The sequence below is a fragment of the Dreissena polymorpha genome, chromosome 11 (assembly GCF_020536995.1).
Source record: "Dreissena polymorpha isolate Duluth1 chromosome 11, UMN_Dpol_1.0, whole genome shotgun sequence".
NCBI lineage: Eukaryota > Metazoa > Mollusca > Bivalvia > Myida > Dreissenidae > Dreissena > Dreissena polymorpha.
The window spans coordinates 81,755,789-81,782,813 of record NC_068365.1 but is presented as its reverse complement, the minus strand read 5'-3'; the positions used below and the strand labels follow the sequence as shown (position 1 = coordinate 81,782,813).

The window sequence follows — 27,025 nt, the reverse complement described above, 5'->3', positions numbered from 1 at the left end:
CGCCAATTTTCTATGCCGTCTCAAATGGTCAATTATTACACCTATGTTGTAATCAATTAGCAGATGCAGCATCCAAATTTGTCACTTTGCCACACGGTCAGTTATACCAGTTCTATGGTTATTATTAGCAACTCTGATGCAAAGCATGTAAATTTACTTTGTAGACAGTACATAATTATGCCAGCATAACTTTCGCGCGTCTTTGAACGGAGCAAACATGGAATAAAACAGTGTTGGGTACACTGTATTCAGCATTGGAAATACATTCTGACATATTGTGGAAGTATTTCTCAAAATATTGTGGATAGGGATGTTATAATTATATATTGGATATTATTAAAACTGACGCGGGTGAGTCCATTCTGTTTTGGTGGGTTGAATACATGTCGTTTCTGCAAACAGCTGATAACAAACGCTCAGATAAATAATGGAACGTTGATACACGCGTCATCGAACCAGCAGTGTTTTAATTGGTCATTATTAGATTTCTCAATGGGCAAAACTCCGCCTAATGGGCGGACTTGTGCTTCAAACGGGCGATATAGGTTAGCATCTACCAAAAGATACTCCGCCCCAAGCCAATTATCGATTACTCTTAATAACTTTTGATCTCTTTGACGCAAGTCGGTACATCCACGGGTCAAATGTGACGCATGACGTAATTTTCTCAAGAGTCAAACTAGGGTATTCTGTAATTTTCAAGCGTCAAAACCCGGGAGCTCGGGTCAAAGGAAAGCCCTGTATACCATAAAACTGTGTTAGGGATTGCATCCCATAAATGATTTACCCATATACCATAAAACTGGGTTAGGGATTGCATCCCATAAATGATTTACCCATATACCATAAAACTGTGTTAGGGATTGCATCCCATAAATGATTTACCCATAAACCAAAAAACTGTGTTAGGGATTGCATCCCATAAATGATTTACCCATATACCATAAAACTGTGTTAGGGATTGCATCCCATAAATGATTTACCCATATACCATAAAACTGTGTTAGGGATTGCATCCCATAAATGATTTACCCATATACCATAAAACTGTGTTAGGGATTGCATCCCATAAATGATTTACCCATATACCATAAAACTGTGTTAGGGATTGCATCCCATAAATGATTTACCCATATACCATAAAACTGTGTTAGGGATTGCATCCCATAAATGATTTACCCATATACCATAAAACTGTGTTAGGGATTTCTATTGAAGGTTCTGATGTCCGCTTTTTGATGCAAGTATTTTGAAGTGTTCTCAAATAATCACAGTGCATTATTTTGGCTCCTATTCATGTAACCAAGAAACTTTTTTTTATGTCATACATATTCTATTTTGTATGTCCCTTAATAAGTTTTTGCAAAGCAACATTTGCAAACTATTTAACAACTATGCAGAAACAAATACATGTACAAATGATCCTTAAACATTTCAAGTACAGGGTGGGGGGGGATAATTTGTGTGACTCCTAATTTTCAAAATGACATGCAATGCATAGTTTTATATTCATTTTAAGTTTAATGTCATAATCTTGCAGTAAAAACATACTTTCAAAGCCAATACTTTTTGCTTTTAATGGAATTTTTCGTTTACTGGAAGTCTGTTCTAAACAAAAAAAAGTTAAGGTGGAAATTTAAGTCAAGTGTCATCCCTGATTCAAGTTCCAAGCTCAAGAGATTTTTTTCTACATATACACCATATGTCTGTTTTCAGAGTTAGATGTGTCAAGCCTGCTGCGGAAGCACCCGTTCAACCAGTTCCTGTTTAGCACGGTTCCCAAACCGTTCCACATCGTGAACCCCAAGCAGGTCGTGCGACAGAGCCTGGAACCAGTGGACACGCGTGAACGACAGCTTCCTCACCATGTGAGCACTGAACTTGTGATGTGTTGCTCTTGTGTTCTTCTCTTTATTAGAGCCTGTTCTCAGAAAACCGGGTTTCATGCATGTGCATTAAGTGTTGTCTCAGACTAGCCAGTGAAGTCCGCTCAGGCTAATCATGGATGCGAATTCTGCTTTTATGGATTTTTGTTGTTGAAAAAAAGTCTCTTCCTAATGAAAGTTTAGTTAGGCAGAAAGTGTCAGCCCTGATTTGCCTATGTGGAGTGCACAGGCTTATCTGAGACAAGTCATTTTAGGCACATGCATTAAGACATATTGGAGTCGCTCTTAAAGTTTGTCTGGATGATATTTTGTTTATAGTTTGTAAGCATAAACTGTTATCACTTTGTAGAGCAAACTATTTCTACATTTCTTTAGATTTAAATTAAATTATGTCATCACCATGACCAATGACCCGCACTTTCTGGGGATGTTTTCCCTTGACTAGAGGTGACAAAGCAGTGTTTGTGGGGGTGTGGGGTGATTTTTCAACCTCTTATTTAAGATTATATGCATAAATGTCTTTTGAGACAATCTTGAGTCTATTTCCTTCATAGAATATATTCTGGATGTCAATCCAGACAGGTCTGGGTAATACTTTTGGAGTAATTAGCCAATAACCTCCCCAACAATAGGAGGGCCTTTATTTCCACTACAACACAACAACCATAGTTCCAGTGATTTCATATCATTTTGGATAGTAGAATAGGATGAATTGCCATTTATTTCAATTCGTTGTTCTTATTTGTAGAGTTCATACTTTTCATCCTATCTTTTTTTTACAGGGAATCTATGAGCATGCAGAGCAAGTGACATTTCAGATAGTTATTGACAAAAAGAAGCACAAGTTAAAATTACAGAGAAATGAGTAAGTTGCTATTAGAAATGCCATCACTTGTTATTTGTATTTCCAAAATGACAAAACATTATTTTCTTTTTTTTATTCAATATAACACATACAATGTATACATGTATTTGGTCATAAAACAAAGTGATACCATGTAGCAGCAATAATGTTCAAAACATGTTATACAATATATGCTAATATATATTTTTTTACCTTGTGGTTTCCTTTTGGTTAAAAAAAGTTTAATATGTATGTATTTCTTTGGTTGTTTGTGATAGGTGTTTTTTGAGAAAAAAAAGAAAAACAATATAATAGTTATGAATAAGAATGGGTTGCATAAAATGGGTAGAAAGCATACTAGACTTGTTTATGCAATTTTAATGTGTTTCCATTTTTGTTCAAATATATAAAGTGTATCATTGTTTAGGGCAATTTCTCTTTCAATTTGAATCTTCAGTTTTAAATAATTGATAAAACAGTTCATTGTGGGTATTTGTTTTCTGTTTTTCATGCTGAAAATAAAATAGTTCATTAATATAATTATGTAATTTACAGCATTTGCTGACAAAACATTCTTATCTGCCCCCATACTTTGTCATTTAAATGTAATGTTTGTAATCCCGCAGACTTAAGATTTGAGCCTTATTCTCAGAAAACTGGTCTGAATGCGTGTGCATAAAGTGTTGTCCCAGATGCCTGTGTAGCAGGACAGGCTGCGTGTTCATAAAGTGTTGTCCCAGATGCCTGTGTAGCAGGACATGTTGTCCCAGATGCCTGTGTAGCAGGACATGTTGTCCCAGATGCCTGTGTAGCAGGACATGTTGTCTCAGATGCCTGTGTAGCAGGACATGTTGTCCCAGATGCCTGTGTAGCAGGACATGTTGTCCCAGATGCCTGTGTAGCAGGACATGTTGTCCCAGATGCCTGTGTAGCAGGACATGTTGTCCCAGATGCCTGTGTAGCAGGACATGTTGTCCCAGATGCCTGTGTAGCAGGACATGTTGTCCCAGATGCCTGTGTAGCAGGACATGTTGTCCCAGATGCCTGTGTAGCAGGACAGGCTTATCAGGGGTGACTCTTTCTGCTTTTATATGTGTTTTCATTTAAAGGAAGTATATTTTTAGCGAAAATCCAGCTTAGACAGAAAGTGTCATCCCTGATTAGCCTGTGCAGACTGCACAGGCTCATCTAGGATTACTGTTTTGGCACGAGCATTAAGCCCCATTTTCCCTGAGCAAGGCTCTTTTTGTATAGAATCTAAAATACTCTCGCATCAAAGACATTTTTACTTGCCAGATCCAGGTGTTATTATTATTTTGTTAAGTTGCGAATTTGTGATTTGAATTTTACTGTAATAATTTCAGGCATGACGTTGAAATGCACTACTTTTCAGCTCATTTTCTATGTAAATAATTTTTTATTTCTTTCATTTTAAGAAGGTGTTGAGTATTCACAGATCTGTGTGAATTTGGAGTGTGGAAAGGGCATTTTAAATATTTGTCAAATACTCCATTACCTTGCCTTATCCTGTAATTTCGTTTATAATGCTTTTTAAGGTGCACTTTATTTTATGTGTTAAACATGCAATTGATACAATAGGATTTCTTTGATGTTCTGTAATCGCACTTTAGTTGAATGCACATTGTCTTGTACATGTATGTGCAGTCTTTTACCCAAGTAAACACTCTTGTCAAACATTGAGATATCAAATTTTGCAAGGTGAGCCCTATCTAGTAATTATCCTGTTTCAATTACACAGAAATTATGCACTTGCTGTAAACTTAAAAAGAAATTAGATACTTCAATTATTTGTCACTTATTTTCTTTTAAGTAGAATATTCCCATTCCCTTTCATTTTCAAGTTAACAGGTTTTCTTCTGTCACTTTCATGTTTTTCAGTTTTTCATTAATTGGTTTAATACATGTATGCCACGATATGTGTGTTATTATTGTGATCATAGAATGAAAGTCATGAACACTAAATAATTGATATTGATTTCTCGACTTTTGCTAGATCTATTGTGAGTCATATACCTGAATAATTACATTAACTTTCTATTGATACTTTTATCTTTGATTATTTGATTAAACTGCATTCAATATTTCTAACATGATAACAACAAATAATGCTTGAAATTAAAAAACACTCTTTTATTTAAGTGTTTTGTTTAAAAATAATGGAAGACAATTAACAATTACATAAATGCCCTTTCACTGGGTTGAGGTTATAATATACTAAATGTCTGAGACTGATTGAATGATGGAGGAAGTCCTAATACACACAAGAGCTCTTCATATTTTACAAGCAAGTTATTTGGAATTTTTGGGAGAAGATATTGTTTAAAAAATGAGCGAAGCCAGAGTTTTTATTGGTAATATGTTTTCCAGGCGTTTGTCTGAGAGTTTATGAGGTAATTCTTCCCCCAAGACTTAAGAGTCTTGGCAAAATACCAAACATATGGATTTGAACATTTCAGAGTTGCCTGTTATGAAACAGTTTCTCCCTGTTGTGTGTGTACAATACTTTGTCAGTTGAAATGTTTGTTGCATACTTCGATTTCCAGAGATTTCCATTTTGAAGGCCCACTTATGTGTACTTGAATCTAATTAAAATGTAGCATTATCCCCTAATTTCTAATCCCCACTTCATCTCGATACCTGTAATGATTTCTCTGTTTGCTAACACTTTATTAAAACATAGGCAACAAATCTTGAGATAAGAACACAATGTGATTAAAATTGTCTAAATAAATCAAGAAAAACAGAGATTTTATCTGAGCAAGAAATGCAGCATTAAGAGTTAATCTTCAAAATCAACACAGACAGATCTAAGCCCTGATGTGACATAAATAGTGGGTACCGGTAGCCTGCTATGGTTGCCTGGGCATGATGTGCTACATGTATGGTTTCACAGGCTGATGACACACCATATTATGTCATGTTGGACTGATTGGGACAATCTATGAACCACGTGCTTCACAGCCATGACAGGCTTATAAATGAACTATAATATCTGATAGGTAAATGTTGAGTACATACAACAATTACAGCTTCTCCCCAAATTCTACATTTGACAACCATTCAACCATACTGTTGTTCGCTTCTTCAAACATTAAATCATCAGTGTGCAGTCTGTAACCACTTTGATTTTCGAAGTGTACAGACATATTGATTATTTTCTTGTTGTGCATGGCAGTTGCATCATTTCACAGAGTGGCAAACAAAGCCTCCCCATCTGTGCCAGCTAACTTTCCATAATTTGTTGCCCAACTTATGGTCATAGTGAACAGTTTGGTTATCTTAAGCCCCCAATAGAACATCTGAGAACAGCTGTTACAGTAGTAAAAGAGGACCTTAAGATATAATTTTTTAATACTACATGTATATTAACCCATGTTTGTTGTTGTTGTTGGTTGAATTATTTTCTAAGGAAAATTTGAACATTTCATAACAAGATGCTTATGAAACAAGGAATTAACTTTTTGGAAAACATAAATTGGGGATGATACAGGGCTCGCGCTGTCGTTCGCCACTTGAGCCATTTGCGAAAATATTGAGAATTTGGCTCAAGAAAAATCAGATTTGCGAAAATGCTAAAATCTCGTAAAATTTCATTGAAAACAGCCGCCATTTAAACCCGAAACTGGTTTTCTATATTTTTCTCTTTGTTTCAATGAAAGTATTCGCAATTTGAACAGTGAACGAAAACCGGTCTGCACCTGTATCGAGACATCGCTTGACCTTATTGTTATTGAAGTGCACATGGTAGCTGGCCAATCAAAACTGAGCTGGCTTACACATGAAATGACGTTGTCGAATGAAACGTAAAAATGGGTGGAGCTATGAATACACAGTTAATATTGTCGTCTGCAAACAAAATAGCGGATGGTCGCAAATGTCGTATTATAAGATTAAAAATTAAAATAAGCGTGACAATAAATTAATTATTTCCAAGCTGACTATCGATCTAAATTAAAGAGTTATAATTAAGTAATTAGTTCTATGTCGTTGATGTTACAACTTTCTGCTGATTTTCGATTGAAATGAAAAGGTGTTAATTAATTAATTTGATCGTTTTACTCACACACTATGATAACTAACAGCGGCGTATTTTAATCAAAGGAAAACGTGAAAAACACGCGCGGTTTAATTGCAATTAAAATTTAATTAAAGTTATGAATTTTGTAACGCATAGGAAGACTAATTTACAGTACACTTCACGCGTTTTCCCCAATTTCCCTCCATACTCCGCGGGTTTCGACCTGGAGGGAGATTAAGAAAATCCCGCTATACGCGGCGTTTGCATGATTTTGGACGCGGCGGTTAACGATCGGCAAAACTGATAAGCCGAAGCGGCGGCCCTCGGCGTTGGCAACGCGGGGGAAACTCCGCGTTTTACGAGATAACGATCAATTTAATTTTGTTTGACTTCCTGATTTTCAAATAAAATTACATTTTTTACAAGTACATACATGTACATGTAGTATAATATTTACAATTAAAAATAACAACCAAGATAGATCGATCCCGACGTGGTTGTAGAAGTAGTTGTTGTTGTATAGAAAACTCGTTGATTTACGACACACAAAACGTCGTCTTTTAACTAATACTTACCAATTAATATATATACACAGTTTGCAACATTGTTTTTATTTTGATAATTTAATCCAAAGTTTTCATGTTAGCAGGTGATTTTCTATACTGAACATTATACAAATGATCTCGCAAATCTGTGTGAATTGACAGTTTGACGTAATCAAAGAAAAGCCGCTTCCTGTCTACAGGAATAACTTACTCAAGTAAACACGTTCAACGAATGCATAAGGAATGGTTTTAATTGTCGGAACAAAGTCAATTCTCTGCTCGCTAATGTATTGACTTTCTCTTTGTTTGTACAGTACACTCCACGCGTTTTCCCCAAAAAACGCGCTCCCTCCGCGGGTTTTTTCTGCTAGCGAGTGTTCACGCGGCGTTGGAAGAGCTAGGTGAACTCGATAAAACGCTCGGCGTTACGCCGCGTTCGCTAATTCCCGCGGCGTGTATTACTTTAGACTAGTCGGTAAATGCAGACACCTTCCGTTCTTATCAGTGATCGCCGCGCAACGCCGCGTTAGCAGTGTGCTACTGGGCATGCCAAAAAATAAAAACATTGTTATAATAAATTGTTTAAATACTGTAGTACATGTATAAAAAGATAATTGTATAGAAAATTAATACGTATAAAAATTATGTTTTTTAATTCACAGGTACGTCTACAATATGAATTAGTCTAATATAATACATTTGACAAATTAATATTTAAATCATAACACATACGACACAAGAATAAATGTTCCGTAAAATTTCCAAATGAGAATAATAATTAGTAATCCGAAACACACTGCGATTTTTAATTGTTAACACGACGTTTACAAATGCTTCCAATATACAGTCATGTATATTTCCCGACAAAAGCGCGCGAAAATTATGCTGCAATGTACAAGGTCAAGGTACAATGTATACTCCTGCAAAGCGTGCGTGTATTGAATTTTTTTATACAAACTTTGTAGCGCAGAGAACATTGTTGATTCCGGTTAAAAGTTTCTTTGGTATTTATTAACGAAATTATATCGCGAATAAGTTGATATTTCCTCTAAAATAATTTCAAATCGAACACGCCGAATCTTTATCGTTACGGTATTTTAGTAGAGTAATTATTTCAACACTAATTGTACTGTAAACTGATTACAGAAGACATCTGGGCGGAACTGGATTTTAAGTGTTTGACGTTATGAAAACACGCAAAGCTTGTCTACTGACCTATTGTGTAGACTGCTGTATTCGGTGTTTTGACAAAAGGGATTAACATGTGTGAATGTCACTCTGCCGATTTGGTCCATAATTACTGGTAAACATTGTTTAGAATGTCGACGCAACAAGAATACAACTGTGAATATTAAATGCAATTATCAACTCAATAGTTACCACCTTTTAGCAACCAATGGAATAACCTACAAACAAAGAGAAAATCAATGCATTAGCGAGCAGAGAATAGACTTTGTTCCGACAATTAAAACCATTCCTTATGCATTCGTTGAACGTGTTTACTTGAGTAAGTTATGCCTTTAGACAGGAAGCGGCTTTTCTTTGATTACGTCAAACTGTCAATTCACACAGATTTGCGAGATTTTTAGGGTCCTTGGTCATTTGTATACATGTTCATTATAGAAAATCACCTGCTAACATGAAAACTTTGGATTAAATTATCAAAATAAAAACAATGTTGCAAACTGTGTTTATATTAATTGGTAAGTATTAGTTAAAAGACGACGTTTTGTGTGTCGTAAATCAACGAGTTTTCTATACAACCACAACTACTTCTACAACCACGTCGGGATCGATCTATCTTGTTTGTTTTTTTTAATTGTAAATATTATACTACATGTACATGTATGTACTTGTAATAAATGTAATTTTATTTGAAAATCAGGAAGTCAAACAAAATTAAATTGATCGTTATCTCGTAAAACGCGGAGTTTCCCCCGCGTTGCCAACGCCGAGGGCCGCCGAGGGCCGCCGCGTCGGTTTATCAGTTTTGCCGATCGTTAACCGCCGCGTCCAAAATCATGCAAACGCCGCGTATAGCGGGATTTTCTTAATCTCCCTCCAGGTCGAAACCCGCGGAGTATGGAGGGAAATTGGGGAAAACGCGTGGAGTGTACTGTAGGTTATTCCATTGATTGCTAAAAGGTGGTAACTATTGAGATGATAATTGCATTTAATATTCACAGTTGTATTCTTGTTGCGTCGACATTCTAAACAATGTTTATCAGTAATTATGGACCAAATCGGCAGAGTGACATTCACACATGTTAATCCCTTTTGTCAAAACACCGCAGACAGCAGTCTACACAATAGGTCAGTAGACAATCTTTGCGTGTTTTCATAACGTCAAACACTTAAAATCCAGTTCCGCCCAGATGTCTTCTTTAATCAGTTTACTATACAATTAGTGTTAAAATAATTACTCTACTAAAATACCGTAACGATAAAGATTCGGCGTGTTCGATTTGAAATTATTAAAGAGGAAATATTAACTTATTCGCGATATAATTTCGTTAATAAATACCAAAGAAACTTTTAACCGAAATCAAGAAAATTCAATGTTCTCTGCGCTACAAAGTTTGTATAAAAAAAAATCAATACACGCACGCTTTGCAGGAGTATACATTGTACCTTGACCTTGTACATTGCAGCATAATTTTCGCGCGCTTTTGTCTGGAAATATACATGACTGTATATTGGAAGCATTTGTAAACGTCGTGTTAACAATTAAAAATCGTAGTGTGTTTCGGATTACGAATTATTATTCTCATTTGAAAATTTTACGAAACATTTATTCTTGTGTCATATGTGTCATGATTTAAATATTAATTTGTCAAATGTATTATATAAGACTAATTCATATTGTAGACGTACCTGTGAATTAAAAAACATAATTTTTATACGTATTAATTTTCTATACAATTATCTTTTTTATACATGTACTACAGTGTTTAAACAATTAATTATAACAATGTTTTTATTTTTTGGCATGCCCAGTAGCACACTGCTAACGCGGCGTTGCGCGGCGATCACTGATAAGAACGGAAAGTGTCAGCATTTACCGACTAGCCTAAAGTAATACACGCCGCGGGAATTAGCGAATGCGGCGTAACGCCGAGCGTTTTATCGAGTTCACCTCGCTCTTCCAACGCCGCGTGAACACTCGCAAGCAGAAAAAAACCCGCGGAGGGAGCGCGTTTTTTGGGGAAAACGCGTGGAGTGTACTGTATGTCGTCTACTATATAAATGGAAGTAACCACTTTGTCCGTACAGTCGCTAACATGACTTCTTTAACCTTAAATCGACGAAAATGAGTCTGAACAAACAAACACAATAATTAAAACACAAAAAACTAGAGCATTCCAAGAGTCATGGAAAGTTGATAATAATTGGCTTCGCTTTGAGAATGAATCAAAATCAATGTACTGTGACCTATGCATTAAGGCGCAGAATTCCAACACGTTCACTGTAGGTTGCAGTATCCTAAAAAAAGACTCGGTGACGAAACATGCAAAGTCTAAAGGTAAGATTTTGAAGATGAGAGGAATTTTTATTTGAAATTACTTTGAAATGCTATAGTCTAACTATATGTATATATGCAGATTGACTATGTATTATTTTTTTATATTTTCAGATCACACTCATGCCGTCGATGCCAGCAAGCAGTAAAGCAGCAAAACAATGTATTTTGTGAATGAAATGTATGCTTGTATTTTACATGCCATTCATCATGTTGTTAAAAATGCGCTGTATTAAAATATCTCTATTACTATGAAAATTGTGATGTGATGTATATTATGATATGTGACATGTGCTTGTTGTCATTAAAAGAAATATGAAAAATCTATAGTATATATTGTTATTTGATTTGAAATTGTATTGTATTGATGCATTTATGATGCACCTTTTTATGTCCCCCACTATAGTAGTGGGGGACATATTGTTTTTGCCTTGTCTGTTGGTCTGTCTGTTGGTCTGTCTGTTTGCGCCAACTTTAACATTTTTCAATAACTTTTGCTATATTGAAGATAGCAACTTCATATTTGGCATGCATGTGTATCTCATGAAGCTGCACATTTTGAGTGGTGAAAGGTCAAGGTCATCCTTCAAGGTCAGAGGTCAAATATATGTGGCCAAAATCGCTCATTTTATGAATACTTTTGCAATATTGATGATAGCAACTTGATATTTGGCATGCATGTGTATCTCATGGAGCTGCACATTTTGAGTGGTGAAAGGTCAAGGTCAAGGTCATCCTTCAAGGTCAGAGGTCAAATAAATGTGGCCCTAATCGCTTATTTTATAAATACTTTTGCAATATTGAAGATAGCAACTTGATATTTGGCATGCATGTGCATGTCATGGAGCTGCACATTATGAGTGGTGACAGGTCAAGGTCAAGGTCATCCTTCAAGGTCAGAGATCAAATATATGTGGCCCAAATCGCTTATTTTATGAATACTTTTGCAATATTGAATATAGCAACTTGATATTTGGCATGCATGTGTATCTCATGGAGCTGCACATTTTGAGTGGTGAAAGGTCAAGGTCAAGGTCATCCTTCACAATGTCAAGGTCATCCTACAAGGTCAAACATCATATAGGGGGACATTGTGTTTCACAAACACATCTTGTTGATTCATGCAGTTCATGGATATAAGCCGTGCTCTAGCAAAACGGGGTCTAATGCATTTGCGCAATGTGTCATTCCAGACTAGCCTGTGCAGTCAATACAGGCTAAGCAGGGATGACACTTTGCGTTTGAATGGAACTTTTTGTTAAAAAGAAGTAAATCCTCTAAGCAAAAATCTAGTTTAGGTAAAAAAGTGTAGTCCCTGAGTAGCCTATGCCTAGGCAGAGAAGTGTAGTCCCTGAGTAGCCTATGCCTAGGCAGAGTGTAGTCCCTGAGTAGCCTATGCCTTGGCAGAGAAGTGTAGTCCCTGAGTAGCCTATGCCTAGGCAGAGTGTAGTCCCTGAGTAGCCTATGCCTAGGCAGAGTGTAGTCCCTGAGTAGCCTATGCCTTGGCAAAGAAGTGTAGTCCCTGAGTAGCCTATGCCTAGGCAGAGTGTAGTCCCTGAGTAGCCTATGCCTAGGCAGAGAAGTGTAGTCCCTGAGTAGCCTATGCCTAGGCAGAGAAGTGTAGTCCCTGAGTAGCCTATGCCTAGGCAGAGTGTAGTCCCTGAGTAGCCTATGCCTTGGCAGAGAAGTGTAGTCCCTGAGTAGCCTATGCCTAGGCAGAGAAGTGTAGTCCCTGAGTAGCCTATGCCTAGGCAGAGTGTAGTCCCTGAGTAGCCTATGCCTTGGCAGAGAAGTGTAGTCCCTGAGTAGCCTATGCCTAGGCAGAGAAGTGTAGTCCCTGAGTAGCCTATGCCTAGGCAGAGTGTAGTCCCTGAGTAGCCTATGCCTAGGCAGAGAAGTGTTGTCCCTGAGTAGCCTATGCCTAGGCAGAGAAGTGTAGTCCCTGAGTAGCCTATGCCTAGGCAGAGAAGTGTAGTCCCTGAGTAGCCTATGCCTAGGCAGAGAAGTGTAGTCCCTGAGTAGCCTATGCCTAGGCAGAGTGTAGTCCCTGAGTAGCCTATGCCTAGGCAGAGAAGTGTTGTCCCTGAGTAGCCTATGCCTAGGCAGAGTGTAGTCCCTGAGTAGCCTATGCCTAGGCAGAGTGTAGTCCCTGAGTAACCTATGCCTAGGCAGAGTGTAGTCCCTGAGTAGCCTATGCCTTGGCAGAGAAGTGTTGTCCCTGAGTAGCCTATGCCTTGGCAGAGAAGTGTAGTCCCTGAGTAGCCTATGCCTAGGCAGAGAAGTGTAGTCCCTGAGTAGCCTATGCCTAGGCAGAGTGTAGTCCCTGAGTAGCCTATGCCTAGGCAGAGTGTAGTCCCTGAGTAGCCTATGCCTTGGCAGAGAAGTGTAGTCCCTGAGTAGCCTATGCCTAGGCAGAGAAGTGTAGTCCCTGAGTAGCCTATGCCTAGGCAGAGGCTAATCTAGGATGACTTTTTACGTACATGAATAAACCCTGTTTTCACAGAATGGGGCTCATTTGTATTCACCAATGACCGTCCATGTTTGTGTTTCAGTAAGCTGTTTTCTGCGGGTATCCAGGTGAAGTACTTTCAAGATGAGAAGTCGCAGAGGGAGATCGTAACCAAGGTGAGGGCAGTGCACACAACTGCAAACTGTAAAATTTCATATGCAACAATTATCAATTATGACAAATATTAAATATTTGTTCCAATGCTTGTCATCAAATCACTCAGGTTAACAATCACATGCTTTAATTCCTTCACATTGGAAATAGAAATAATTATTACTGCAATAACTAACTCTAATATGTAGCTAAAAAAATTAATAGATATATAACAATTTAATGCCCCTATTGAACAATTCCTAGCAGAGGTTTACAATTCTTAAAATGCTAGAATGACAGGGCAAGTGCATTTTTCACATGAAAAACACAAAAAAGCTGGGGAAAAAAACTTTAAAAAAACGTCAACTTGACAGGGCATGTGTCTTTGTCTTGAAATACTTGGGAAATACAGAATATTGTACATGGGCAACTCTGAAATAGAACAAGGCTGGGGACAAGAAATGACTTTATATGGGCAAGTAGGTACAGAACAGGCACCGTGCACTTAAACAAAAACGCCTGTCCGCAGTGTTCACTTTTCCTGATGGGTGACATTTCGCGGGGGGCGGACACGCTACTGACCGCTGTGTTTAGTGAACACCCTAAATCGCTGCGATTGCACGCTATCGTTAACGGGAAACACACGGGAACACCCGTGATCACCGCGATGACTTTCTTCCGAAGTGTATAGAACTCGTGTTTCTTATCCCTAAATGTTAAATAGATGTAAGCATGTGCACTATTAATTATTATGTTGGTCAGTACAAGAGGCCTATAGAAAACTGCTGACTGCATCTTTGTTTTATTTCCCAATCAAGCACCCAAAATCCAATATTCTATGTATTACGAAACACAAACTTTAGACAGGTATGTGTATTATTATTGTTAATACACATACCTGCTTTAGATAAGCACGTGTCGTCTGTCAAAACAATGATTGAACATGTCAGTAATTAATCGAAGTAATTTTCGTATATGATCTTGGAAACGGGACATGCTTTAAACATTAACAATTATGATATTTATTTTCATAAGATTTGCTTAAAACAAATAAGAACCAAACAAACGTACATAGACGACACAAACTATAAATAATTATGACAAATTAAATTTAAAAACGTTGGTTTGTTTTCGAAAATCGCTTTAACTTTCTCCGGATTTTCAGAAAATGACTTATACATGTTGAATGAAATCTTAATATAGATGAAGCTGTTAATTGGTCGTTGTAAAAGAATATTCATGAACTGTACACGTCACTTTGTGTGCAATCATATACAGTACAATAATTGTTGCAATATTGAACGAACTCAAAGATGATAATGACACAGCATTTTTATTAACCAGGTTTTCCGAAGGAAAAAACTGGTTATTAGATTGGCGAATGCGGGCGGGCTGGCTGGCTGGCTGGCTGGCTGGCTGGCTGGCTGGCTGGCTGGCTGGCTGGCTGGCTGGCTGGCTGGCTGGCTGGCTGGCTGGCGGGTGGAACAAGCTTGTCCGGGCCATAACTATGTTGTTCATTGTCAGATTTTAAAATCATTTGGCACATTTGTTCACCATCATTGGACGGTGTGTCGCGCGAAATAATTACGTCGATATCTCCAAGGTCAAGGTCACACTTTGAGTTCAAAGGTCAAAAATGGCCATAAATGAGCTTGTCCTGGCCATAACTATGTCATTCATTGTGAGATTTTAAAATCATTTGGCACATTTGTTCACCATCATGGGACGGTGTGTCGCACGAAAGAATCACGTCAATATCTCCAATGTCAAGGTCGCCACGACTAAAAATAGATTTTTTTTAAAAACAAACTTACAAAGGGGGTTAATTTTGTTTGTTCTTTTCAAAAGTTCAGTTTGAGTTTTCTCCCTTTATCAGATTTTTTCTTCACAATGAAAACCTGGTTTTGTGACAATTTTGTCCCTTGTTGCCTTTTATTTTTGGCTGAGGGAATGTCAATTCCAAATAATTTGCGAGATACCCTGATACTTAAATTCACTAGAGGTACGAAGCTTTTACAATGTTGATTGTTGTCTGCTCTTCGCAGTTTTTTGTGTATTAATTAATACACCACGCCTATTTTTGCGCGCTTTTTGTCAAGACAAAAACTGGACACGAAAATATCATGGGCATATACATGTATTTATTTACGGCTACAATTTTTAACAGAACATGAACTGTACACGATGCGCGCTTACAACGTTAAGTGATTTGCGTATGTTGGAATATCCTTGTCCCGATTGGACGCTTATTTCATCAAATCTTTAAATAGAAAGTTCAAACATATACGTTAATGTTCAATTTTTTTATTTTTAGAGAACACGATGAACACCGTGGTAGGTATTATGGGTCCGCGGTGATTTACGGTTTTCGCCTTATGGAAAACGGCCCCCGCGATATTTGATCTGAACACCTCATTTGGTAAACGAACACAGTGAGATGAACACCGCGGCGAGTGGCGTTTGTTTAAGTACACGGTTCCCGTAATGTATTTCCAATAATGTTTCACCCATGACTGTCCATAAAAATATTGATACTCTAAATCAATGATTATCTGATATACAACTTTATATGATTTCTTAATTATTATAATAAACACTCAACTCATGTTTTAAAGTACACATCGATTCTTTTAATTGATATTTTCCTAACCTTACCAATTTTGCTTCTCATGTCTCTGGTGAAAGACCCAGGGAATACTCTGACACCATTATACCCGTGGCATACTCTGACACCATTATACCCGGGGCATACTCTGACACCATTACACCCGGGGCATACTCCGACACCATTATACCCGGGGCATACTCTGACACCATTATACCTGGGGCATACTCTGACACCATTATACCCGGGGCATACTCTGACACCATTATACCCGGGGCATACTCTGACACCATTATAACTCGCCAGACATTAATTTTGGGTTATTTCATCAGTAGGCTGATTGACGAATTTAAACCTTAACCCCTTATAAACGCACTTTGATGCATTTGTAGTCCATTAGAAAATCTAATAAAATTAATTATTTTTTAATAGAATCATGTTTTAAAGGCTTCATTTCCAACCTTTAGATACTGATGAGCAGCAAACATCATAAAGCCTGAACAGACTAGAAATCCGCGAACAGCAGTGCCAACAAAATAGTCATTTTTTGATAAAAGACAATATTTCATGCCGACAAAATCAAATGGTTTCACAGTATAGGCTCTCTTGCTTTATACAAATGCACTATATACAAAATATTGAGAATGAATGAGATGAAAGAAGAAGTATTGTTAATTTCAAACACATGGATTTTAATACCTAGGACTAGGAGTCATTTTGGTTATGTGGATGAGCAAAGAAAATTAGCTCTTAAGCCAAGCCTTATTAATAGAGCTTTTCACTCACAGAATGTAATGGAATAGTCAAGATTTGTGGTAGCTACAAGGTATTCATGATTCAGACAAATTTCAGAAAAACGATTTTGCCTCTTCTTTTTCGGCGTAAGCTGTATTAAGCCAGCTTTTCACCCTGACTTGACCTTTGTAAGTGTCCAATAATACTCAAATAAAATTTCCCGCGGCTAGGTACGAATGAATACACTTCATTTATTCCATTGGCTGATTTGAGTATAACACCAGAACATTGGAAACATATCCGCGTCTTTGTAACACTGTTTTTCTGCATGAAACAATTTTATCTCTAATGAAAAGGCTCAATAGATAGAACAGTTTTTCAATCAATTTTCGGCATAAATACAGTTTGTGCGTTCACCTTTTATTTTCAGAGAATTACCAGCGCAAAAGCGTTTATACTAAAGGCTATGTTGTCATATTTAGTACTTACTTGCATTGCATTTCAACCCGCGAGGTTTCGGGTCAAGTCGCGGCCATTTGTGAAAGTCAGAGTTTATATACAGTTCATCACCGGAGTTCGCAGAAGGGGTTGCGATCATTGTGTTACACCGGTCTTACTGACAATAACGTAGTGACTATAATGCATTGCATTCCAATCCGCAAGGTATCAAGGTCAGTTTGCGGTCAGTTGCAGAAATCTTTATATAAACGCCGTCTCGTAAACTTTGTGCACTTGAAGTCTGTTTTGATCAGAGAGATACTAAATAAAGATATTCGGCAATATTATTGTGGTATGTCAATCATCGATTTTTAATATGGTTTCAACCATGATAAGGGCCAATTTTGATAAAATTAACTAGAAATATTTATCCATTTAGACCAGTTTATTAAGCAAGAGCACAATAATTCACTATACTATAATTATGCAATTAAATAAGATTCGAGTATTGCCGGCTGACCTATATGCACTCGTTTATTTTCATGTTTCTTGTGTTTTACTATTATGTAAATATAGATATCTGAGTAATAATATCACATAAAGCAAAATAAGCCACGAAATCTGGCGCAACACCCCGTAATTGATTTGCTTATGATGTAGCTAAGAACTGCGCAGAAAAAAGGCATCCGCTACTTTTTATCTCATAGAGATAACTTTTGATCGTTCATAAACATCGACCACAATCAACGCCGTATATCTTTTTTAAAGATATTTCTTGTTAGAATTGCATTAATTTTGTTAAAATGAATCATGTTCTGAGAAAACTGGGCATAATGCATGTGCGTAAAAGCTCATTCCAGATTAGTCTGTGCAGTCCAGGGCAACAGATAAGGTTTGTTTTATCGTTTTTACGATTTGTATTCTACAGAAAACAAATTGAAATTAAAAATCAATCGTACAGAAAACGATAGTGCAAATGGAAAACAAATTAAAATCTATTCTTTGTCGTTTAAGTTATTCTGTTTTCCGCTGTACCGCGTTTAATGATAATTAGTGTATTGTAACCTTTAAGTGCGGCTGTAATATTTTCAGTTAGTTCATATAGACACCGTTTTAGGCTGGTGTAAATATAAAGTTACTTCCGCCGAAATAAGTTCGGGAAAAGCTTCTCTGTTAAACTCGGTCGGGTTTGGAAACTTTCATAAACGGCGTGCGCGCCCAATATTTTACAAATCATTACGAGACCCAAACCCCCAGGAAAAGACATTGTAAAGAGTATACTATCACATTAAATAGCGCAGGTGGTGACAGATTCTCAAATACTAGGCTCAAAACACTGCTGCGATTCCGTGTCTCAAAAACTAACAACATTGTGATTTCTACTGGTTTGTTGTTGATGGAGAGGGTTTGGCAATGTAGGTGAGCTCTGAGACTGAAAGGCAGGAGTGTTGAAACTGGTTCAAACAAATGACTCCATCATCCATTTGTCAATGCACAATAAGTACTTATATCCAAAAACAACCATTGTCAGCGTGAATTTATAATGACTTAATTGGAATAAGAATTGCTGAGAATTACCAATATCCAAAAATGAAGCGCTAATTTGATCCAGAAATATATGTATGTTTTGATCAAATTGTAAAAAACTAATTGACAAAATAGTTCTAAGGGAAAAAACTAATTGTTACAAAAAGCTTGCTGTGTAATGAAGTCTCTTCTGAGCAAAAATCCCATTAAGGCAGAAAGTGTCATCCCTGATTAGCATGTGCGGACTGCAAGTGCATTATGCCCAGTTTTCTCAGAACCCTCAGAACATCTTATACAAAAATATACCAAATGAGCCTTGATCAGGGAACACGGTGTTTAATTGATGTGCATAAAGTGTCATCCCGGAGTAGCCTGTGCAGTACAAACAGGCTCATAAGGGACGATTCTTTCTGATTTTATGTTGCTGTTTTTTTATTTAAAGTAGCTCAGGCTAATCAGGGATGACACTTTCCGCTTTTATAATATTTTTGTTTAAAGAAAGTCTCTTCTTAGCAAAAATCCCATTAAGGTGGAAAGTGTTGTCCCTGATTAGCCTGTGTGGACTGCACAGGCTAATCTGGGATGACACTTTACGCACATGCAATAAACCCCATTTTCACAGAGCCCGACTCAAATAATGTTTACAGCAAAACTATGGTAGTTATAGTATAAGAAAAAACAATGTTGTAAATGAACATACAGCCCATAAGAATTAAGATACACCTACAATGCGTAACACATGCTATATTGCAATTGTAAGAGGGATAATACAGTACTTCCATTAAGGGAGGTCCAGTTAAATTACTATTAACATAAAATGATTGGAATCCCTGCCTTTGAACTGTCAATTCAAAGTATTAGGGTTTAATACCTTGTGAAATATGCATAAGACAAGGATGACTTGCTGGAATGTCTATCGAAACAATAAATGAAGATTTTTTGTTTGTTCTGAACTAAAATTCTTAAGATAATTTAAAAATTAAATACTATTACAAAGATTATTTAATAGCATTCATGAGGATGAAATGGTGTAGCAGATATGGTGTCAGCCTAGCCACAGGGAGGTCATGGGTTCAATGGTGTAGCAGATATGGTGTCAGCCTAGCCATGGGGAGGTCAAGGGTTCAATCCCACTGTTGAGAGTGTTTTTTAGATCTCCCTCAAAGACAACAAGTACTGGTTCTACCCAGGAAATAAACTTGAAAGTATTTCAATTAGCCTTTGGCTGTTGATGCAATCAAGCTGAAATAAATAGGTTTAAACTAATCAAATAATATTTTCAATAGCACATACCACTAAATTGGATAATAAAACTGTAAAAATGATCTCAAAAGAATAGCTAAAATCTTTTAAGCAATCTTTTTCAATCTGTATTACAAAACACACTTTGAAAAGCTAGAATCAGGAATGCTGTTAACTCGGAGATCAAACCAGCAAACTTCATAGTTAGCATGCTGTTGTATTTTTCCTGCTGCACCGCACTGAATACCCAGCGATCATCAATCACAATTCCTAGCGGAATAATCCCTGCCAGCTAACACAGACATAACAGGCCTGCTGTGATCTAAGAGACTATTTGTTGCTCTTGTGATTGCAGGTTTCCCCTCAAGTCATGTTTCCTTGATATTGGAGACCTGGAGCCTTTCAGCTATCTCTTTTATTCTTGGTTCAACAGACAGATGATGTGTCTTTGATTTCATTGTAAATTGTTTGCCTACACCCACCATTTATCAACAACACATGCAACTGAAGAAAGGCAATCTGATGTAGAACCTAATGCCATGTTGTTCCTTGCTGTATAGCACCATTGTTACAATTTTAGTTCATTTTTGTGAGGGATATTTTACCAGGATGAAAAAGAAGGGTGCCGCAATATTACTTATAACTTGCACAGGCTTATCAGGGAAAATAGGTTCTGCAGAGACTAAATTTTTGTTTTTGAAGAGACTTACACAAATATATGCATATAAGTGGAAAGTGCACTTTACACACATGCATTAAGCCCACCATGTTATTTCCCACTAAATCTTTCCCAAGTATGCTGAAATCCACACTCTACTCTCTGATATTTCATGGGTCTTTGCCTCCTGATAGCTTGGCATCCTCAACAATGCCTCAGTACCATGTAATAATAGTTGGCATCTGGTTTATGAACAATAAAACATAATTGCTTGTTTTAAATCTTCCTATTTTGATGTTTCTTGGAGTAAGTTTTGTGCTCTGGTGCTAGTGTTTAGCCTTTCCCCCCATAAGAAGCAAAATGAAAATGGCTTTTGCAACCAGCATAAAACCAGAGCAGCCTGCAAGTAACTCGCAGTCTGTTCAGGTTTTATGCTGTTTGCTGCTCATCAGTAATTAAGGTTTAAAAACATGACAACGTTTCAACACTCTAATCTTGCTTACATTTTAATTTTGAAATTTGGAACAGTGTAAATATTTGGCACCTGTTCGACATAGTTATCAACTTAGGTTACATCAAATATTACGATGTGCAAAAGATTGATGTACTGCGACCTTACCGGTAGCAACACTTTTTGTCGGCAACATTGCGACCGTTTCCCAACCGTGGATAGAGCGTGCTGAAAAATAACAAAGTAAATAAAAAGCAATTATTTCTTGATTTAATAGTACCATTTGCATGAGTTTGAGCTTTAAACGGTAAAGACTGATAAGTTTTTGAAGTATCAGTGTTCCTTAGCATTTTCAGTGGTGATCAAATTTTGCACCTTTGGACAAAAGATGACGCATTGCAACTCTCACCAACCCTTTGGGTTACATAAAGCTTAGAGTGGAATTATTGCATCCGGTTGGATCAGTGGTATTTAACACCAATTTTGTTGTAATAATGATAACTTTGATGAACATATTTTTGTTATTGATTGAATACCTTTTACAAAAGGTTGGGCCAGTGGTATTAAAAAACAATGTTGTTGTAAAAATGATAATTCTGATGAACATAGTTTTGTTATTGATTGAATACCTCTTACCAAAAAGGTAATTGATGTAGTATACTGTTTCACATCGCAGTCAAGTTTGGCATTGTAAGATGATTTGTTTTTTCGGCGTAAGCTGTATTAAGCCAGCTTTTCACCTGACCTGACCTTTGTAAGTGTCCAATAATATTCAAATAAAATTTCCCGCGGCTAGGTACGAATGAATATACTTCATTTATTCCATTGGCTGATTTGAGTATAACACCAGAACATTGGAAACATATCCGCGTTATTGTAACACTGTTTTACTGCATGAAACAATATTATCTCTAATGAAAAGGCTCAATAGATAGAACAGTTTTACAATCAATTCTCGACATAAATACAGTTTGTGCGTACACCTTTTATTTTCGGAGAATTACCAGCGCAAAAGCGTTTATACTAAAGGCTATGCATTGCATTTCAACCAGCGAGGTTTCGGGTCAATTCGCGGCCAGTGTGTGAAAGTCAGAGTTTATATACAGTTCATCACCGGAGTTCGCAGCCAGTAAAATAATCGTTATATAATAAAGACTCTATCCGTGAACTAGGTGATCTGGAATTTTCTTTAGACCAGAAATATGTTAAATGAAGATATTCAGCAATATAATTATGATATGTCAATAATAGATTATTAATGTGTTTTCAACAATACAATGATAAATATTATTTTAGATTAATTTAACAATAATTATTCCACCATATTGACTATTGTATTAAGCATGAGCGCGATGATTCTCAAAACTGTTAATAATCGAATCATATAGCAATGCCGGACAAACCACTAAAACAGGTTTGTTCGAAGAACGCGCCTATAAATACGGATACTTCGCGTGTGGCCGGTTGACTCGTATGTTTTAATTTAACTTCCATTCTTCTTTTGGTTTTCTGTTTTGTATCTAAAGGTTTATGACCAGCAATATGTTATAATGTAAAATAAGCCGCGAAAACTCCGCGTAACATCCCTTACTGCGTGTGATGCAGCTATGAACTGCACAGAAAAAGACATTCGCTATCATTGATCTCATTCATTGAACTATCAACGCCGTTTATCTTTTTTAAATATATTTCTTGTCTTCTATAACTGGTCAGTAGTTTTACTTTTTGCCTTTACTAATGGGGGGGGGGGGGGGCAGTTTAATGTTATGTTTGTCTAATAATTATATCCTGCATGCCTATTACATTCAGATATTTACTGGTATTGTGTCTGTTTGATATTTTGTGTGTATAGCATCTTTACAGTTCTCATCAACTTGATTACTTTATGTATTAAAGAATTTGAAGGTATTAGCACTAGCACTTAAATACACACTTACATTACTTGATAGATCAAGTGATACAAAAATTGTTAACTTTAAATTATTATTCTCTTATCATAAAATAGACAAGTGGTTGAGGGAATAAAACTTAATTGCCCCAAAAAAATTGAACATTTGTTAAGATATGTGTTGGATAAATACTTTTGAAGAGATTTAAAACAGATTAGCTATGACAGTGCCAATTTTTAGTGATTGATGAAGCACAGATATTTGTGATTGTTTTTCCAGCCTGTTCTCCCAGAATTTAGATCTGGGGAACAAGTATATACTTTTTGTAACTGCCAAAAAAGCAATTACCGTTACCGGTTTGCTAGCTTTGAACATCAAAGATGCTTAAATTAATTGCTGAAATATGAAGAGGAAACAAGAAATTTGTTTTATTTCTTATGATTTTAGTTTACCCAAAAGATACTTCTTACAAATACAAACACCATAATATTTATCTGCTGCAATGCATTAGCATCGCAGTATCGTAAAATATGGGTGATCATATATGTGTTAACCTTGCAACGTTTCTAGAAGTCACATTTATGACCAAATGGTGATGAAACTTTTGCAGAACTATCTTGACGATATCTAGGTCAGGTTCTAAACTTATCTAGGTCAGGTTCTAAACTTATCTAGGTCAGGTTCAATTTTTTTTTAAGTCAGGTTCAAAACTTATCTAGGCCAGGTGCAAAACTGGGCCATGTGTGTACAAAAAATATGTTACTAGGTAAAATCTTTGAAAACTATATTGCATTTCTAGAAGCCATATTGAACTCGATCTTGATAAAACATGTTTAGCATGTTTATCTTGAAAAAATCAAGGTTATTTTTTAATATGGGTCACAAAGTGTAAAGAAACATCAGGACAAGTCTTCTACAAATAGTGCACTTCCAATTCTGGTGAGCACTTTATTGTGGTACTTTTTTTTTAATTAAGGTATAACATAAAGTACTTTAAGACAAAATGTTCATTGGATGATTGGCTGGGTTGTGGCTGCATTTAAGTTTTTGTTTGTTTATTTTTGTCTGTTTGATTTGCAGTCTTAATAAAAAATCATAAAAACAAATTGATTATCATGCTGTAAATTTTATGGAATGTAATGATTATTGACAGTAGATGGAGGATCTAACTCAATAATAGAATAGGCTTCCACTATATGTTTGAGGATCTGACTCAATAATAGAATAGGCTTCCACTATATGTTTGAGGATCTGACTCAATAATAGAATAGGCTTCCACTATATGTTTGAGGATCTGACTCAATAATAGAATAGGCTTCCACTATATGTTGGAGGATCTGACTCAATAATAGAATAGGCTTCCACTATATGTTTGAGGATCTGACTCAATAATAGAATAGGCTTCCACGTTATGTTGGAGGATCTGACTCAATAATAGAATAGGCTTCCACGTTATGTTTAAACAAATATTTTTTTTGTACATATATGAGCTTCACTCTGGGAAAACTATGAATGTGTGTAAAGTGTCATCCTTTATAGGCCCAAGTAGTCGTATAGCCATGCATGTGTGTAAAGTGTCATCCTTTATAAGCCCAAGTAGTCGTAAAGCCATGCATGTGTGTAAAGTGTCATCCTTTATAAGCCAAAGTAGTCGTATAGACATGCATGTGTGTAAAGTGTCATCCTTTATAAGCCCAAGTAGTCGTATAGCCATGTGTGTGTGTAAAGTGTCATCCTTTATAAGCCCAAGTAGTCGTAAAGCCATGCATGTGTGTAAAGTGTCATCCTTTATAAGCCCAGGTAGTCGTATAGCCATGCATGTGTGTAAAGTGTCATCCTTTATAAGCCCAAGTAGTCGTATAGCCATGCATGTCTGTAAAGTGTCATCCTTTATAAGCCCAAGTAGTCGTATAGCCAGGGATCATATTTTCCCGCAACATCAATCGGTCGGATATAAATGGGGAAAAGTATCCGAAAATGTGTATCCGAAATCATAACAAATTACGTTAAAATATATACCATTGATTTTGCCATTCATGAAGGTGGTATAATACATGAGCAAGTAAAATTCCCTTAGGCATTTTATTTTAAATGGAATGAGTTTTCTCAACTGGTTTTATCATTTGGTATTTCATTGTTGTTGCGTGTGCTGTTTTATCAGACTTTTTTCATCGTTGTCAATATTATTAATCTGTGTAAGTCTATACCGATGTTTAAAATTGTTGTCAATTCGATAATATCTTACAAACATGCACTGAACCAAACAAATGTCTGTGCGTAGGTTGGCTACTGACAACAACATACCAAATAATTAAGAAATAATTTGTTGTCAAATAACCCACGTCCGATGGTTTAGATGCGTAGGGATTTACGAGAGCGAAGCATTTGAAACCACGCATCTAATTTTCCGGTCGTGAGTTATTCAACAACAAAGTATAAAGTACACGAATTATTTCGATTCTAACACGGTTTTACTAAAGATTTATTCAATGTATATTATTTTTCTTGTGTACTATTTTATTTGAAGTTCCGCCCATAAAAATAACTTTCGGCTGTTCTGTCGATCAGATCCGCGACTTTCATTCATAATTATATTACCTCATTATAACGCTGGTGGGAAATGTATCGGCATGTTTTGTTTAGTAACAGCGCGTGCATTCAGACGCGTCTTTTCGGATGCGTCTTTAATCCGCTGTTCACAAGTTTTTTATTCTTGGTCTGACGTGCAATAAACCGGTCCTGACCGGTTTAGAGACTGCAGCGAATGGTTTATAACACCTAATTGAGATAAGAATGTCATTAGGGTGTGTAAACATGTACACTGTGTATTCGATTTCATGACATGGGAATTTTAATAGCAACAAGAATCGGACCGACTGATTGTGATTTTCAATCGGTCTTTCATGACCCCAATCGGTCTAGGACCGACAAAACCGAAAAAAAATATGATCCCTGCGTATAGCCATGCATGTGTGTAAAGTGTCATCCTTTATAAGCCCAAGTAGTCGTATAGCCATGCATGTGTGTAAAGTGCATAGGTGTCAAAGTTCAGGATTATTCCTGAATTCAGGATTTAGGCCCTCAAAAACTGCTTTGATATTGATAAAAATTTGAGAATTTTTGTTCTGGTATTTAAAGATTTTTGTCACAAAATGTCATTTTAAACACAAATTATTTTAATTTGACATATTGTTAACACATTTAACATAATTAAATGAATTATTAACCCTCTTTTGGCACTGGCCCCCACATGTAAGGCCTATTTTCAGGATTTTAGATTTTGGGCAATTGACACCCCTGAAAGTGTCATCCTTTATAAGCCCAAGTAGTCGTATAGCCATGTGTGTGTGTAAAGTGTCATCCTTTATAAGCCCAAGTAGTCGTATAGCCATGAATGTGTGTAAAGTGTCATCCTTTATAAGCCCATGTAGTCCTATAGCCATGCATGTGTGTAAAGTGTCATCCTTTATAAGCCCAAGTAGTTGTATAGTAATGAATGTGTGTAAAGTGTCATCCTTTATAAGCCCAAGTAGTCGTATAGCCATGCATGTGTGTAAAGTGTCATCCTTTATAAGCCCAAGTAGTCGTATAGCCATGCATGTGTGTAAAGTGTCATCCTTTATAAGCCCAAGTAGTCGTATAGCCATGCATGTGTGTAAAGTGTCATCCTTTATAAGCCCAAGTAGTCGTACAGCCATGCATGTGTGTAAAGTGTCATCCTTTATAAGCTCAAGTAGTCGTATAGCCATGCATGTGTGTAAAGTGTCATCCTTTATAAGCCCAAGTAGTCGTATAGCCATGCATGTGTGTAAGTGTCATCCTTTATAAGCCCAAGTAGTCGTAAAGCCATGCATGTGTGTAAGTGTCATCCTTTATAAGCCCAAGTAGTCGTATAGCCATGCATGTGTGTAAAGTGTCATCCTTTATAAGCCCAAGTAGTCGTATAGCCATGCATGCGTGTAAAGTGTCATCCTTTATAAGCTCAAGTAGTCGTATAGCCATGAATGTGTGTAAAGTGTCATCCTTTATAAGCCCATGTAGTCG

At 36.7% G+C, this 27,025-nt stretch overlaps 1 protein-coding gene across 1 annotated transcript in view; it reads left to right on the top strand.

The window, feature by feature from the left end:
• Positions 1-27,025, top strand: part of LOC127850383 (disintegrin and metalloproteinase domain-containing protein unc-71-like) — an 80,447-nt gene that overhangs the window by 6,151 nt on the left and 47,271 nt on the right. The window contains exons 2-4 of the mRNA XM_052383376.1: positions 1,717-1,868; positions 2,669-2,751; positions 13,387-13,459. Coding sequence (XP_052239336.1) covers positions 1,717-1,868; positions 2,669-2,751; positions 13,387-13,459 — 308 coding nt within the window. The remainder of the gene's footprint in view (positions 1-1,716; positions 1,869-2,668; positions 2,752-13,386; positions 13,460-27,025) is intronic.